Source organism: Ixodes scapularis, unplaced genomic scaffold (genome assembly GCF_016920785.2).
Source record: "Ixodes scapularis isolate PalLabHiFi unplaced genomic scaffold, ASM1692078v2 PGA_scaffold2__306_contigs__length_199485367, whole genome shotgun sequence".
In the NCBI taxonomy this organism is placed as follows: domain Eukaryota; kingdom Metazoa; phylum Arthropoda; class Arachnida; order Ixodida; family Ixodidae; genus Ixodes; species Ixodes scapularis.
Genome location: NW_024609857.1, coordinates 118,263,001 through 118,278,696, shown reverse-complemented (window position 1 = coordinate 118,278,696; position 15,696 = coordinate 118,263,001). Strand labels below are relative to the sequence as shown.

The window sequence follows — 15,696 nt, the reverse complement described above, 5'->3', positions numbered from 1 at the left end:
TCATCTACAGCGAGTGACTCGTCGCAACTTCGAAATGGGTGACCAACACACCCGCTGTATAAATAAATATCCACACAACCCCAATTATTGAGCTGTTTTCCCAAGTTTATTCAAGAGGCGATAGATTAATTCGTCCCTCGCTGAAGTTCTCTTGCAGACAAACAGTAGCTGCGCTGCCGCTCTGTTCTTTTTTTTTTTTTTTCCGTTCTAGGCATTGTGATTGGTCGTAGCGGTCGCGTGGACCATTGTGCCCGCTCATCTCTCGGACATGCCATACTCGAGGATGTCGACGGCGCTCCCGAACTGGTCCGTGGGCACGCCTCCAGAACAGGAGCTGTCCTTCGTGCAGCCGTCTGGAAAGAGGAACAGATCTTCCATGCCCAAAACCGCAATTCGGCTGAAATTCTCTCGCCGAAAAAACCACGAAATAAGTTTTCAGTCGGGAGCAAACGTTTGCGACGCACGGCAGCGCGTGCCGAAATGCATCGCAGCGCCGTCCGACGGCGCGCCGCCGCATTAAGGAGACGCGCTTTGCGCATGCCCGTCTTTCGTGCTCGCAATCATGTCTCCTTCGCTTGTTTCTTTTCGACGCACTCCTGATAACAGGAGTCGGCGCCAGGGGCGCGAGTTAGCGCTTCGCTGGGTGTCATGCTCTGCGTCTGCTTCAGCCGCCTCAGCCACCGCGCTGTCATGGAGGTCGCGTAGGGGGAAGAGGGGAGGGGGGGGGGGGGGGGGTAACCAGGCGCTCTGTCACCCAGCGCGGCTGCTGAGGCAGCTGAAGACGACGCGAGGCATGACAGCCAGCGAAACGGCAACTTGCGCCCCTGGCGCCGACTCCGGTTATCAGGAGTGAGTCGGATAGAAACGAGCGAAAGAGACATGACTGCCAGCACGAAGGGCGCGCATGCTCAAAGCGGGGCTTTTTAATGCGGCGGAGCGCCGTTGCACAGCGCGGCGATGCATTTCGGCACGCGCTCCCGTGCCCCGCAAACTTTTGCTCGCGACTGTACATGCCATTCCTCAGATGACGGTGGTGATCCAAGTGGCCAGACCGCATTTCGAAACGGGTCGATCGGAAGGGCACGTACCAGGGCCGCAGCAGTAGCCGCGGATTGCGCAGCGGCCGTCAGTGCCGCAACGCTTTCCGGGGACGTGGCAGGCGACGCCGTGCAGGGCCTCGGCGCGGCAGGACAGCGTGGCCAGGGCATCGTTGAGGATGCACATGGAGCCCGCGCAGCAGACGTCGGCGCTGTAGCACACGCCCCGGCCGGCAGGACCGCATCGAGGACACTGCGAGGGAAGACGGGCGTTGTCACTTCGGAGGACGTGATGAAGTCCGACCGCCAGGGTCGACCCGATAGGTCCGTCATGTAGTCACGAGAAGCACACCACTAAAGCTGCGGTCAAACTGCTTGTACATTGTACAAAAGACACAGTGTTCGGTGCAGAGATAATAGGGAGTTTTAGGGAACCGTTTTTCCACGTCCGATATGGTACGATGGGTCCTCCGGTACGAACTGCGCTTATGCGAGTCTTCTGTAGTAACGCATGCGCAGTTCGTGCCGCAGGACCCATCGTACCGTATCGGACGTGGAAAAACGGTTCCCTAATCCTTTCTAATAGGGAGTTTTAGGGAACCGTTTTTGCACGTCCGATATGGTACGATGAGCCCTCCGGTACGAACTGCGCATATAGATGTCTGCTGTGGTAGCGCATGCGCAGTTCGTACCGGAGGGCCTATCGTACCGTATCGGATGTGCAGCAGCGGTTCCCTAAAACTTCTAAATGACGGAATCATATGTGGGCACGACTCAAGCATGCTCGAAGCACGTTTGCTTAATGCTTCGTGTGTTTCGGACATGTCTGCGGCCAGTTTTTGTTCGACTAATGTAAGAGGATGACCGCCATACAAGGAGGAAACTCCTTGTATGGCAGACTGTTTATTTTTTTATTTTTTTTATAACGCAGTAATAGCGTGACGGCGACTTTATGCATCATGTACAAAAGTACTCTCCGAGACGTGTTTCTTCTTTGTATGAAGGTCCACGCTGGTCATACAGAAGCTGTCTGCAGACGTGTTGGAATCACGTATGAAGCAATCATGCTTCTAAGAAGCTTGAGGCGTGCCCGCAGATGTACTTCTCCCATCGTGCCTGCGATGAACACCGTGTTTTGAATGCGTTAACTTTAATTCTCTGGGTGCATGCAGCCGTCTTTTGTTCAAAGTTTCCTGGTTTGGGCTGGTCTGGTTTTGTGAGACAGCAACGCGGCTCCCGCCATGCTTTTTCCCCTTCTTCGTTCTCTCGTTATACGTATACACTTTCCCTCGCTCTTAAAGGCCATACACACGTTGGCGTTTGAACGCGTTTGAGCGCGTTGCGGCGTCCTTTCGGTCAGGAGTGGTCGCCTACACTCTTAGAAAAAGGGGACCAAAAGGAGGTAACAGACCGCCTTTACCACCCTCCTCCCGGCAAGGGGGAAAAGCGCTCCGCTTGTTACCTCCTCAGGCGCAGCAGACACTAAGAATGTGGTGCTACAATGTGAAGTTCGCCGCGAAGGAGCACCAACGAGGTAAGTATTACCTCCCAGAGGGTGCACCTGTTTGGGCGCTGCCAAAGCCTGGCGCTGCGATTGGCTGTGGAAAGATGCAAACGAGTTCGCTAATCTCCTCGTATGACATGTCATTCTTCGCGCATGCGTGGGAGAGCGCTTGCCCGGTGCCGAGCCCGTTCCTCGCCAACGCTCCTCTCCGGTCATACCGGTCTTTCTTCTCGAACGTTCGACGGAGGCGTCCCAGCGCAGGAACGTTCTTTATTGTTCTGTTCGCCTCAGTCTCTTCTTACGAAGTCACCGAGAGCGCTGCATTTACTTCAGTCGAAGATCCAACTTGTGTGCACCGTATGCAGGTAAGCAAATGTTCTGCGCGGGCGACAGCTGACGTCGGTTATGACCGCCCCAGGAAGGCGACCCCCGTCTTCCTTAGACAAAGGGTTGGCGGACATGTTGGCACGTTTGAAGGCGTCGAGCGTTCGATAAAATTAGTGTGTGGCGCGAACGCTGACACGGTTTAAACCATCGAAGTTCATAAAGAGCAAGAACAGGCATGACTGTCGCTTGCACTAGCGCATATTTAGAAGGTTGACATACGCTAACCAGTGGCGTAGCCAGGAGCTCTTCCCGGTGCATGTGTGTGCGGGCGGAGGAAGGGGGAGAGCGGCGGCCCGTTGAGCCATGGAGCCGTGCGACAAGACGCCTTTTGAATCGGGGGTCGCCTACGTTTAAGGCGTGAGGGGTAGGAGGTTTTCTTTTTGGGGGGGCCGTTGGTGTGTCGTGTAAACGTTAAATTGAGGATCTGATCAAATACTTGAAAATCTCATAAGGTGGTTCTGTATTTTTTTTTTTCGCAGAGCAGTAGTCGATTAGGCATTCATTGGCGACACGGGCCAACCGGCGCGATTAATTCTCAATGTCGTTGATATTTGAAAAAGTCAGTGTTAAACACTGATTTTTAATATCAAAGCTTTTTTTTTTTTTTTTTTAGTTTAACGAGGTTTAATAAATAGTTGGTAAAATGTCACGTTACCTTGAAATACCGAATATAAATGTCTGAGCTAATTATTTGTGCGCTTCACAAACATTAATAGTAGTATATTACGGAATAATGTCATGAAGTTGTTACCGGCAGCGAGACTAGCAGAGACTTGGTATTTTCTTTGCGTGTGATCAGGCATTTCTAAAAGTCTGATCATTCAGTAGGCAAGTTGGATATGGCTCAAGTTTGCATTATTTGAAGTTGATTGAATATTGCCGCGCGCCAAGTAGGCACCGCGGCCGTAGCAGAACGGTTATCGCGCTTACCTCCCACGCGAAGGGCCAGGGTTCGATTCCTGGCCGCGGCTACGCATTTTTGTTTACACTGTAATGTGATGTTCTAGTGAATTCGAGAACCGTCTAGCTGATTCGAGGTTAGAATGTTCTCCGCGTCGAACCTTCTACATCGAACGCTCCAGAAGCCAACGCGTGTACAAAAGCGCCTCCGCCTGAGCAGCCGCGCCGACCCTCAGTCCACCGAGGAAAAGAAGCTGCGTATCCTGATGCGCGGCGTGAAGGACGACATCTTCGGTGGCCTCGTACGCAACCCACCGACGACGATTCAAGAATTTGTAACTGAGGCGACGAACATTGAGCGTGCACTGCAAGCCCGAGCCAGCCACTACCAGAGGCTACCCGGCGTCAGCGCGGTTCCGCCGTCCGCTTGCGACCTTGGCTCCAGCATCTCCAGCATTCGCGAGATCATCCGGGACGTCGTCCGGCAGGAAATTAAGAAGCTCCTGCCTGCTACCCACCAGCCGGCTTCGGTGTCAATAGCCGAAGTTGTCCGCGACGAGGTTCAGCGGGCAATTCAACGGGAGGCTCCTACCAACGTAGCTGCACCCGAGGAGCCCACCGTGACCTACGCCGCAGTGGCCCGACGGCCACCGCCTCCTCCTCGCACCTATGTCGCGCCGCCCCGACGCCAGTCTCCTGCGCCGCAGCACGACCAACGCCGCGACGACCAGCCCCAGTACGCCAGCCAGGAGCCCCGTGTACCGAGGAAGACAGACGTCTGGAGGACGGCCGACCGACGCCCGCTGTGTTACCACTGCGGGGAAGCTGACCATGCGTACCGTCGATGCCCATACCGACGACTCGGGCTGCGTGGATTCCACCCAAGCGACCCGCGCCCCCGGTATGGTGAACGCCCTCGGGAGATCGACGAGTACCTGCGACGACCCCAGTCCCCCGAGCCTGCGTCACGCCGAGAGTTCCGGTAGTCCTCGTCGCGGACAACTTCGGCTATTGACACTGAAGCCGGCTGGTGGGTAGCAGGCAGGAGCTTCTTAATTTCCTGCCGGACGACGTCCCGGATGATCTCGCGAATGCTGGAGATGCTGGAGCCAAGGTCGCAAGCGGACGGCGGAACCGCGCTGACGCCGGGTAGCCTCTGGTAGTGGCTGGCTCGGGCTTGCAGTGCACGCTCAATGTTCGTCGCCTCAGTTACAAATTCTTGAATCGTCGTCGGTGGGTTGCGTACGAGGCCACCGAAGATGTCGTCCTTCACGCCGCGCATCAGGATACGCAGCTTCTTTTCCTCGGTGGACTGAGGGTCGGCGCGGCTGCTCAGGCGGAGGCGCTTTTGTACACGCGTTGGCTTCTGGAGCGTTCGATGTAGAAGGTTCGACGCGGAGAACATTCTAACCTCGAATCAGCTAGACGGTTCTCGAATTCACTAGAACATCACATTACAGTGTAAACAAAAATGCGTAGCCGCGGCCAGGAATCGAACCCTGGCCCGTCGCGTGGGAGGTAAGCGCGATAACCGTTGTGCTACGGCCGCGGTGCCTACTTGGCGCGCGGCAATATATTTCTTTCGTCCTGCGGCAACGTTGTAGGGTGATTTCGTCGAGGGTACTGGATGCCTGCTACCTTGGACTCATCTCGTGACAGTTCTTAACACTGTTTACTGCAGGTACGCGTAGTCCGATATTTTATTTTGATTTTCTTGTTCCCATTTGTGCACTTGAAGTGGGGCTCTTGATTTTTATGTTTATTTTGTGTGTGTGCTGTCTTTCATTTCCGAGAGAAATTTGGGGGTATACTTTGAGTAAATGAATTAGAGTAAGATACACAAGGCGCTTGAGTGTGTCCTTTTCGGTGTGTTCGTTTTCTGTGTTTTCGTCCTTGTGTGCTGTTCTTCTCATGTATAAATAAAACATACATTCAATTTTAATCTGACAGAGCACTTCGGCAAAAATATTTGCATATCTGCCGAAGTTCGGCAGTTAGGGTTGGCGGTAGTGGGAGTCTGCTGTGGTGCTGAATAGCTAATCTGGTGTAGCGCTCTGTGGTGTATGGTCTTCCTCTGTCCTTGTCTTAAAGCACAATCATGTTTTTTCATGTACAATACCAACTCGCCCAACAATCAGCACTTGTATATACTAACCTGCTACAGTAGTTGTACCCTTTTGACTAAGATTTGTTAGTCACCTAAGTAAATCGGGGTGACAAATTTAATCATGACCGGTGAATACAAGGTGCTGACTAATCTACAATTACCACCCGTCATGTGATAATTTTAGTCAGTGGTAGCTAGTCAACAATTAAACTGGTCACGTCTGGTAAGTATGGTTGATGCTTTATAATGCTGGAATCAGTGGCCCATCAAATGCTTCAAATGCGACTCAGAAAAATCTAATATTTCTTCACAGTTTCTTAAAATTTGGGATATGTTTCAACTTCATATCACATGATTTCCACATTTTTTTGGTTCCAGGCAGGCAGTGCAATCTACCCGGTGGCTGTCAGCTTAAGCCTAATTAATCCTGAGGCGCCCAGCTATGTCGCAGTGGAGGGAGACCTCGAAGTCGCGTCGCCTGCTGAGGCAGTCCTAGTTGCATTCTGCCTCTACTTCATCTTTAACTACGAGTACCATCACCAGTTCAGGCGCAGATTCATTGCACTAGAGTACTTAATTGATCTGAAACACTCAAATGTGGAGTCACGTGCAACACATTGCTTTCAAACCTAAAGGAAATACCAAGAAGTATGTTCTTTTTTCAATGCCTTTTTATGCAGGTTTACGAATTTTTTTCTATGTCGTTTGTTTAATGCTTTTTTTTTTTTTGTCTGACATACGGCAGTATGATTGATTCTGAGAGTTACAGAAGGTCAATAATATTGCTTTATAGTCACATTTTTGTAATTTCCAAAATCACAGCTTTTTGCTTTGTGCAGCCATTGGCATACTTAATTTATTTCAGTCTACTTCATACTCGGGGCCTGAAAGCCTTCGAGGATTGTGGTTTCATGCTCACAGTGATTTCTGCTTGCAAGGTTTAAATACAAGATGGTTTTTGATGGCTTGCAGGGTTTAAATACATGATGCTCAAAACCGATTTTCGCCATTCATTTGAAGTAGGTTCGATCCCTTTGACTCTTGCGGTAGTTTGGTGCAGCTCATTTGCAGCAGGAGATACGAGCCCTTTCTTCTTTGCACATTAGAAGAGCAAATCCAGGCGTCTGTTTAACTCGACTCCAGCCTGCATTCCACTACTGCGTACTGCTGTCCTTGAGTTACAAAGCACTAGTCATTGCTAGTCGTGTCTTGGTGTTTATTGCTGTTTGCAATATCTGTGATACAGAATCTATGCCATATTACAGTGCGTTCATTTTGATTCTGGTTTGTACAAGACTACGTCATTTCAGTTCACCCCGGTGAAGCTTCGCTATTCCAAGCAGTGTTCCAAGCATTCACTCTTCTTTTCCGGGTAGACACTGATTGTTTATGAACTTTTTTGTTATAATTTTATTGACTGTCGCGAACTAAAGCCCCGAAAGTGTTGTTCCAGATGCCTTTATTGCGCTTAGTGGTTTCATCTTGGAACTTTTGTAAGATGTCTAGTCATGTCATTGATTTTTATGCCATTTTGTTTGTGACAGCCACAATAAAACACTGTCATTTACTTCCAGAACTAGGACGTCTTCATCTATTATAAGGCCCACCCTTGAAGCATGTACTATCACACCCACTAAGGGCCATAACACCTTTCTTTAGGGGGTAAAAGTGATTCCATCAAGTGTACATTTAACCTGTAATAAGGTGGTGAACTGGGCCAGTTGGTTGCTGTTATACATGCTGGGGAAAACAGCTCGGAAAGCGCGGACTACGAAGAACAAACACGACAGGACAGCACTGTCCTGTCGTGTTTGTTCTTCGTGGTCCGCGTTTTCTGAGCTGTTTTCCTCATCGTGTACATTTAACCCCAAAGTGGATCATAGTTCCCTCCAAAAGGAGGTAAAAGCAGCGCCCTCAATTATTTCGTCTTACCTCCCAAAAGGGTTAAAGTTCCCCCCTAAAGGAGGTAAAGGCTGATCCCAAAAGGATACACTTTTAACACCGAAAGGAACTAACGTTACCTCCAAAGGGAGGCAATGTTGCACCCTAACCCAAGGGGTAAGTTTGCACCCTCGTTGCAGGGGGTTAACGTTACCTCCAAAAGGGGTTGCCCTGTGTGCAAGTCGGTTGCCCCCTTAAGGAGGGTACTACAGTACCCTTCTTTTTTAAGAGTGTTGCGGTACGACTTGCGCATTCCCGCAACGCTCGGTTAGCGCGACGTAAGTGAGCCGAGACTCGCTCAACTTTTTGAAGCGTTGCGGTGCGTTCGACCAATCAGAAGCCGGAAAACAAGAAGGCTCAGGCGCATTCGCAAGAACCAGCCGTGAGCAATTCCGGTCGACGAACGAAAGGTCCACGTGGGTCCACGGGTCCACTACGTCCGGTTTTTCATTTTGTTTCGTTTGCGGAACGCAGTTTGTAGCAGGCGAGAATCGCCAGCTCGGCGACGCCGGTGGCAGTGTGTGCGGATAAGGAGGCAACGAAGTCCGGAGAATCATCAGCGAAACAGCTGGAGCGAAGCAGATATCGCTCCCACTCGTGGCAGGGATGTCGTCAACGTAGGAGAACCATCGCCGCGGCGGTAGATCGCGCAAGTAGGGGCCAATTGGATTCACTGCCCGCCCGTGCCACATTCCAGTGAACATAGTCGAGGAGCGAATTCTCCAGTTACTCGCTTTTGAGCGCTGAGGAGATCCTCAGTGAAGAGTAAAGATTTGCTGCCATATACCCGTGCTCCCGTGCTGCCGCGGGGCGCCGCCATGTTTCTTTGGGTTGCTCAACGAGCTTCATTGCTAATTGTTAAGCGAATGCGCCAATAGCAAGCTTCCATTGGTTGTTGACTGCGGTCGGCTGCGTTGCAACGCAACTGTGCGCACAAGCTTCGCGCGTACGCTCAGCGCAACGCACCGCAATGCCTTTCCAATACTGAACGCACCGTATAAAAACGCGAATATGCGAATGGCCCTTTACAGGGGGCTGCAACGGGGAGACGATACGAGGCGCTAATCGTACCGCGCGTGCGCCAGTGGATTTGTGCGTGCGGCGTCGTGCACCTTTCAAATCATTCGGAAACGCGCGCGCGGGCGCGCGGGCTTAGATGTCGTGGTTTTTCTGCCGTCTGCTAGCTAACGGCCACTTTAAAAACTGCATTCGCGTCATAAAATCATTGCGACTACATATCTGGGTGGCTCGCATAATATCCGAGGGTGAAAGAAGCTTCCTGCTCGTCATACTCTATAGTGTAAAATCTACCCTTACAAAAATATGTATGGGCACTTCTAGGATGTTCTATAGAGCAGCGTCCATAGGCAGAACACAAGGCGTCTATAGGAAGACCACGACCTCTGTTGCCTCCGTGAAGTCGTCCTATGGCTGCCCTATAGAATATTGGCCAACGGACGTTCTATGGACGTCCTATTCTATGGATGATGTGTGGTCATCCTATACCCTCTCTATGGTAAAACGCCATATAGAGTCCATAGGGACTCCATAGGGTGTCTACACAGGGTCTTTACGGTGTTTATAGGGTGCCTGCAGAAAACCCATACGAAGTCTACAAGGAGTCCCTAGGGAGTCCACAGGAAAGCCATACAAGGTCTACACAGGGTCCTCATGGGGTCTGCAGAGAAGCCATACAAGGTCTACAGGGAGTCCCTACAGGGTCCGCAGAGAAGCCACGCAGTCTGCATGGGGTCTGCGACGGGGTCCGCACCGACCAACGTTTCTAGAGCAAGTCAGTTGGGAAACGCTAAAGAGCTTGCTCCGAAAAAGTGGCACCGAACTGTACTCGAAAACCGAACTAATTGCGATTGCAACGCCACCATTCCACCCGCAGCGGCCACTCGGATAACTGCACGACAGCGTGTGCTGGTTTGGGACTATCGATAATCTACAGCATGTGACTGTTCTGCTTTGGCTTGAATCGGCCACTTTGGCGCCGAAACATATACGGTAGAAGAGGGGTTTCAGGGTTTAAAGAAAAGTTTATTGACACTGTAAACTGCAAGACGTAAATCACACCGGTATACAATAGGAACATGTACGCTACAAAGATCCAGGTACGGAGGTAACGAAAAAACATAACTTAGCGAACCAAATATGGCCGCTGTTTACATCTCATCGGCACACACGAGGAGGGTTCTCTCCTTTACCTAAGAAATGTCAGTGTAAGCCAGGCGTAGCGTTCGGCTGGCTAACGTCATATCCCCCCCCCCCCCTTTCACCCCACCCCACGCCTCTCACACCTGTGCGAGAGGCGCGAAAAGCAAGTGGATGTGACCACCAACCAGCCGGACGTAGCGGCAAGACCACCGCCTGAGGAACTCTTCCTCGCCCAACCAAAAGAGCTCGGAGTCCAGGTGGCGGAGCAGGGTACCCCGCAGTCGAGAGAGAACTGGCCACATTGCACGAAATCGTCGTTGCTGGCCAACCGCCGCACAACAATTCTGCCAGAGGACCAGTTGGCCGACTGCCAACAGGAGCAGGGCGAAGCCCCCGCGGGGGCACCTACCGCCTGACACAAAGTTCCAGATGCCGATACCCCGGAAGCCATGGTGCACCAAACGCCAAAATGAGCGCGCAACGGGACAATCAAAGAAAACATGGGTGTTTGTTTCTACCTGCCCACAGTTGGGGCACTTAGGGTCGGGAACAATGCCCCAGCGGTGGGATGCCAACCCCCGTCTCCCAGGCGGACGCGCCGCGAATCGCAACCAAAGTTAGGACGCACCCAAGTCGAAACGCGCTACCTGAAGTCGCCGGTGAGGCATGGCTGTAAAAAGAAATATTAATTGTGTCGCAAAACCCTGTAAGCTTAAAGTGTATGCAAACATCACGCCCATGTCATTTTGTACTATCTCCAATAAAGGTTTCTACAAAAAGAGCTTTTTCCCATTTGTTTTTACGCAGGAACGTGCTCTGTAAAAGTCATTTTAAAGAGTGTAGGGTCCTTAGGGGTCAGCAAAGAAGCCATACAAGGTCTATAGGGAGTACGTACGGGGTTCACAGGGAAGCCATACAGGGTCCACAGGGAAGCCATACAGGGTCTACACGGGCTCCTTATGGAGTCTGCAGAGAAGCCATACAGGGTCTGCACGGAGTCCCCACGGGGTCCATAGAGAAGCCACTTTAAGTGATGGTGGTACCGCGGTGTGAGAATCGCACTCCCTAGCTCCTGGATGATTGGCCTCATAATAAAATGGCTTGCCTACACTTTCCTGACGTGAAAAAAAAAACATAAAGTAAGGTTTTGACACTGCGCCGCATACAGCATAACTAGACTTACTTACGCGTCGCGCGCAGACCCAGCCTAGTATACCGCTGTTTTACGACGATCATCCAGATGACCGCTACTTTGATAGGCACCAGTGCGCCCCCTATGGGTTGTGAAAGTTGCGAATATCTACGGGGGCCGCAGCGACCCACATATATCTACCTCCCACTGAGAAAGTAAAAACATTATTCCGGCACAAACTAAACACTTCCATCTCCACAATGAATATACCCTGAGGTTGGATATGCCTCCAGACATCAATGTAACATATTGATACCCGGAACTTAATTAACAACTCTTTAACTCGGACACCTCGCTGCATCTAAAGAAAACGTCTACCCGGCATCATTTTATTAATGTACCAATATATAGCTCACACCATAGAGAGGAAATAGGATGTCCATAGACTCACCAGGACCATAGAACGCAAATAGGAAGGAATGAAAAACTTTTTCTTTCGCGAAGATCTCTATAGCGTTGTTGTGTCCATTCTGTGGCAAATTAGTGGTACATAGACGGTCTAAGAACTGTCTACAGGAATCCATAGGATGGACAAAGGGGTAATAGAACGGCAAAAGAATGGACATAGGACGTCCATACATATTTTTGTAGGGGTACATTTTGCGAGCGTAGGGTGAAGAGTACGTGGACACCACAGGGGCGGCGATTGAGAGAAGCTGCGGTGGGTGGTTGCATCAGAAGAAACCGCCGACGCCCGGGAGAGCAGACAGTCTCTCCTAATGCAAGAGTATACGAACCGTTGCGATGTTGGACTTCCCATATTTCGCTCAGTAAGAATGCTCGCACTAAATCCTAACCAATTTCTTCGAGAATCAGCCTACCAACAATAACAAATTCGGCATCTTTTTTTATTTTTTATTGTGATGGAGAGGCAGTGTGATTGCGACTTAAGAAACCAGGTACTGCCAAGGTGGTGCGTGATACGATGTGCTCGAGCCAGCAATGGTGGAGCATTGCCGGAGGTTTCCGGCAGCGAACTGCAGATATTAACGGCAGTTCCTCGATGCTGACACCAGTTCGGACAGGGGTACCCCAAGGCCGCGTCACTAGGCGAACATATTTCCAAGGGACATAACTCGAAGTGATGATTATAATGGAACAAACATCAAAATCATATTTCGTGAAGCATGAAGCCAATCATACGCTTCGTGCGCAACAAAATGGCGACCGACGGTATTGCTCGGTGCGACCTTGAAAACTGTCCATAGTGCGCATCACTGTTTGAAAGCACATGTCCACCACTCCTATCTCGCGGTTACGTTAGAACGCGAAAAGTTAAAACGCTTCTTAAAGGTGTCCATGAAGTCGTCGACAGCGTATATAGTAGCCCACTTTGCGTCTCTTCTGTTTGTGGTTGATTTGTATATGCGCAGCGAAGTAACAAACAGTTTCCTTTAGTGATTGAGAGCCCGAAGGCAAACGGGTGAAGAGACTATATATACGCCCGTAATTATAGGCTCTTAAGGCCAAAGTCCGAGACCTTGTTGGAACGTGTCGCCATTTAATTTGCTCGTCGTGTCCGAACAACGTTGGATGAAAATCGAGAACTCACTTTTCCTTATGAACCTTTCGTTTTTTTTCTGTTTTTTTTCCTTTTTTTTTTCTCTCTCTCGTTTTTCCTCGCAGCATCGCACCCGGTTCTGTGTTTTGTCGCGAACAAGCTGCTTATGCATCCTATAAACTGCAGTCCGCCGACATTAGAGAGTTTTAGAGAACCGTTTTTACACACCCGATACGGTACTATGAGTCGTCCGGTAAGAATCGCGAATGTGAGTGCCTTCTACGGTAGCGCATGCTCAGTTCGTACCGGAGGGCCCATCGTATACCGTATCGGATGTGCGAAAACGATTCCCTAAAACTCCCTATAGTTCGCACAAAACTTGTTTTGAGAACTGCTCGAAACGTACAATTGTACAAAGCAAACATGCTCGATGCTCACGGCCGCAGACAGTTCTGTCGTCATATGTCTGCAGCGAGTGGCTTTCGTACGACCTTTGAGCAATATGATCGCGGAGGTGGCAATTCTCTCGAGGAGGACGTAAAAATAATTCACGCGAGTCGCATATTTTCTGTTAGTTACGGGCGTGCGAGTATAAATAAACTTTTTATATAAAAAAAAAACAAAAAACAAAACAAAACGAGGACGGCACGCAGGTGGGCAATTTGTTTCGCACAATATCGCTTATTTCCAGGGTGTACACGATTGGTCAAAGTGGAAAATCCGATTCTGACGTATACGCTGGTCACAATGGAGAAATTCCCTCCGCCTCGGCTCTATATTTCTTCCCCAACTCTAAAAACCGTCGGAAAACCGGGGATCGTAAACTATAGAAATAAACTATGTTGTCAGTCGAAAAAATGTGCTCGCGTCTGTTACTCGCCGTCATTGTTTCATTCTTTCTGTTCGTAGCATAGCATAGTTCCTATTCCCTTCTTGGTCTTTCAGGTTTGCTTTAATCGTCTGTGCAGGCCGGTGCAGAGGGAGTAAATAATAAAAGAAAAACGGTTCCTTTCTTTCTTTAAAATTTTTTCGGAACGTCCGAAGTTTCCGAGCAGACGACTGGCCCGACACGTAAGAGTGGAAAGAGCCAGCGCCGCGCCTGCTTATCTGACGCCATTCCAACGCGAGGCCTTGAACGCCTCGTTACGATGTCGACCCGCATTTCCGGAGCTTCAGCTGTTTTTCAATGCGATAACACTTCTGAGCGAACCCTCCGCGCTTCCGGGTTGTGCGCCTCCGCGCCGAAACCCATCAAGCAGGCGGAAGGCATCTCTTATATACCCACTTCATTATGCATATAGATGATCAAGAGCCCAATGATTGTGACAATACATATTAGCTCCTGCACGACAAACTCACATATTAGCTTCTGAACGACAAGGTTGTTATTCTGTCAATACAGGGTGCGTTTTGGGCTTGAGGGTTTTGTACTAAAACCAGTCAGAAAATCAGTCACCTAATGACGACAATATCACCCACAGTGAATAACTTACATCACTATAATTTGCACTGTTGATCACTTTATTATAAATAATAAACTGGAGCGATGCTCTTTGAGGAATGAATATATTCGTTTCCGAACGAGTATAGATTTTAAGAAAGCAGACCTATAGTTCTGCTTTCTTAAAATTTACTTAACAGCTCGTTTCCAGTTTGTCTCTATGTCTACCTTTAAGTCCACTACAACACCAACCACGACAATTGGGCCCACAAGGATTGGTTACTTGGACCCATACTTTTTATAATTATAAGTCAATGATCCTTCTGATCTACTTAACCGCTCACAAAAAATAATGTATTTCGATGATACACCTTTTTCTTAATTTCATTAGTTATTTGATATACTAAAGGGCGTAGTTAATGAATATTTCATCCTTGTTTAATAATGGTGCAATTATAAGAAATTGACACTTAATATAAAAAACACGGGGTACATAATATTTCAAACTAATAAAAAAACATCAATTATGACAACTGCAATATTTATAATTCCAATTGCATTATGGAACGAGTTAAAAGGTTAAAACACCCGGCAGCAGTGTTGCCAATTTAGCGGTTTTCCCGCTAAACTAAGCGGTTTTTGGTTCTGTTTAGCGGGATAAATTATTGTTTTGCGGGCGGCGGGATTTTTAGCCGGTTTTATGAAACCTTGGCGGTTTTTTAGCAATATACAAGTTATATCGATATACTGTCAACTATGCGCCTTTAATATCCATAAAGACAAGGATAATAAGCCACAGTCGTTTTCGCTTACTCTCAGTAATGTTCTGGTTTGTGATAGTAACGCCTGTGACGTCATCAAAACATTAAGGCGTCGAATGTCGGAACATGCCTCCCTGTTTTGTGCGCGCACGTTTGAACAGCATGAATGTTCCAATTTTCCTTTGACGTTTCTGACACTGTTTCGTGAAATGGGCGTGGTGAAGTACGCTCAAAAGTTTAGAAAAGACTGGCTATAAGACGCTAAACTTAAAGACTGGCTACTGGAGCTTCCTGATGATAGCAGACGAGCCAGGTGCCGCTATTTCAAAACGGAACTATCTGCGAAAAATGTGGATTTCGTCGCGCACGCTGCAACGAAGAAGCATGTTTTGGCCGCTGCACCTTCTTTCTCCTCTGGTAGCAGACGACTCTACGAGTTGAACGGTTCTGACTAGGGTGCCTTTGAGGCACCCTAGTTCTGACTAGTCACGCACTGCTGAAGGGGCCCTTGCCATGTTCGTATGCGCTCACTCTGCAATTTCGACTTCGGATCACCTGGGTGAACTGTGGCGTGGCGTGACAGATTTCTAGTCAAAACAAAAGGAAAGCTTCCTTTTAGATGGAATTGATATGATCTATACTGTTATTATACCTTTGTCAAGAATTAAAGCAAAAAAAAAGTGTATAAAAAGTCGTTTTGCGCTGTGTTTTGGATATAGCGGTTTTTTAGCGGTTTCCGGGATTCCGACTGCGGGTTTTTAATTT

General features: G+C 49.2%; 1 protein-coding gene across 1 annotated transcript in view; it reads right to left on the bottom strand.

Annotated features, from left to right (window-relative positions):
* Window positions 1-215: 215 nt before the first annotated feature.
* Window positions 216-15,696, bottom strand: part of LOC121836393 (oxytocin-neurophysin 1-like) — a 65,283-nt gene continuing 49,802 nt past the window's right edge. The window contains exons 2-3 of the mRNA XM_042291284.1: window positions 1,089-1,290; window positions 216-353 (exon numbers count right to left, since the gene is read on the bottom strand). Coding sequence (XP_042147218.1) covers window positions 256-353; window positions 1,089-1,290 — 300 coding nt within the window. The 3' untranslated portion in view covers window positions 216-255. The remainder of the gene's footprint in view (window positions 354-1,088; window positions 1,291-15,696) is intronic.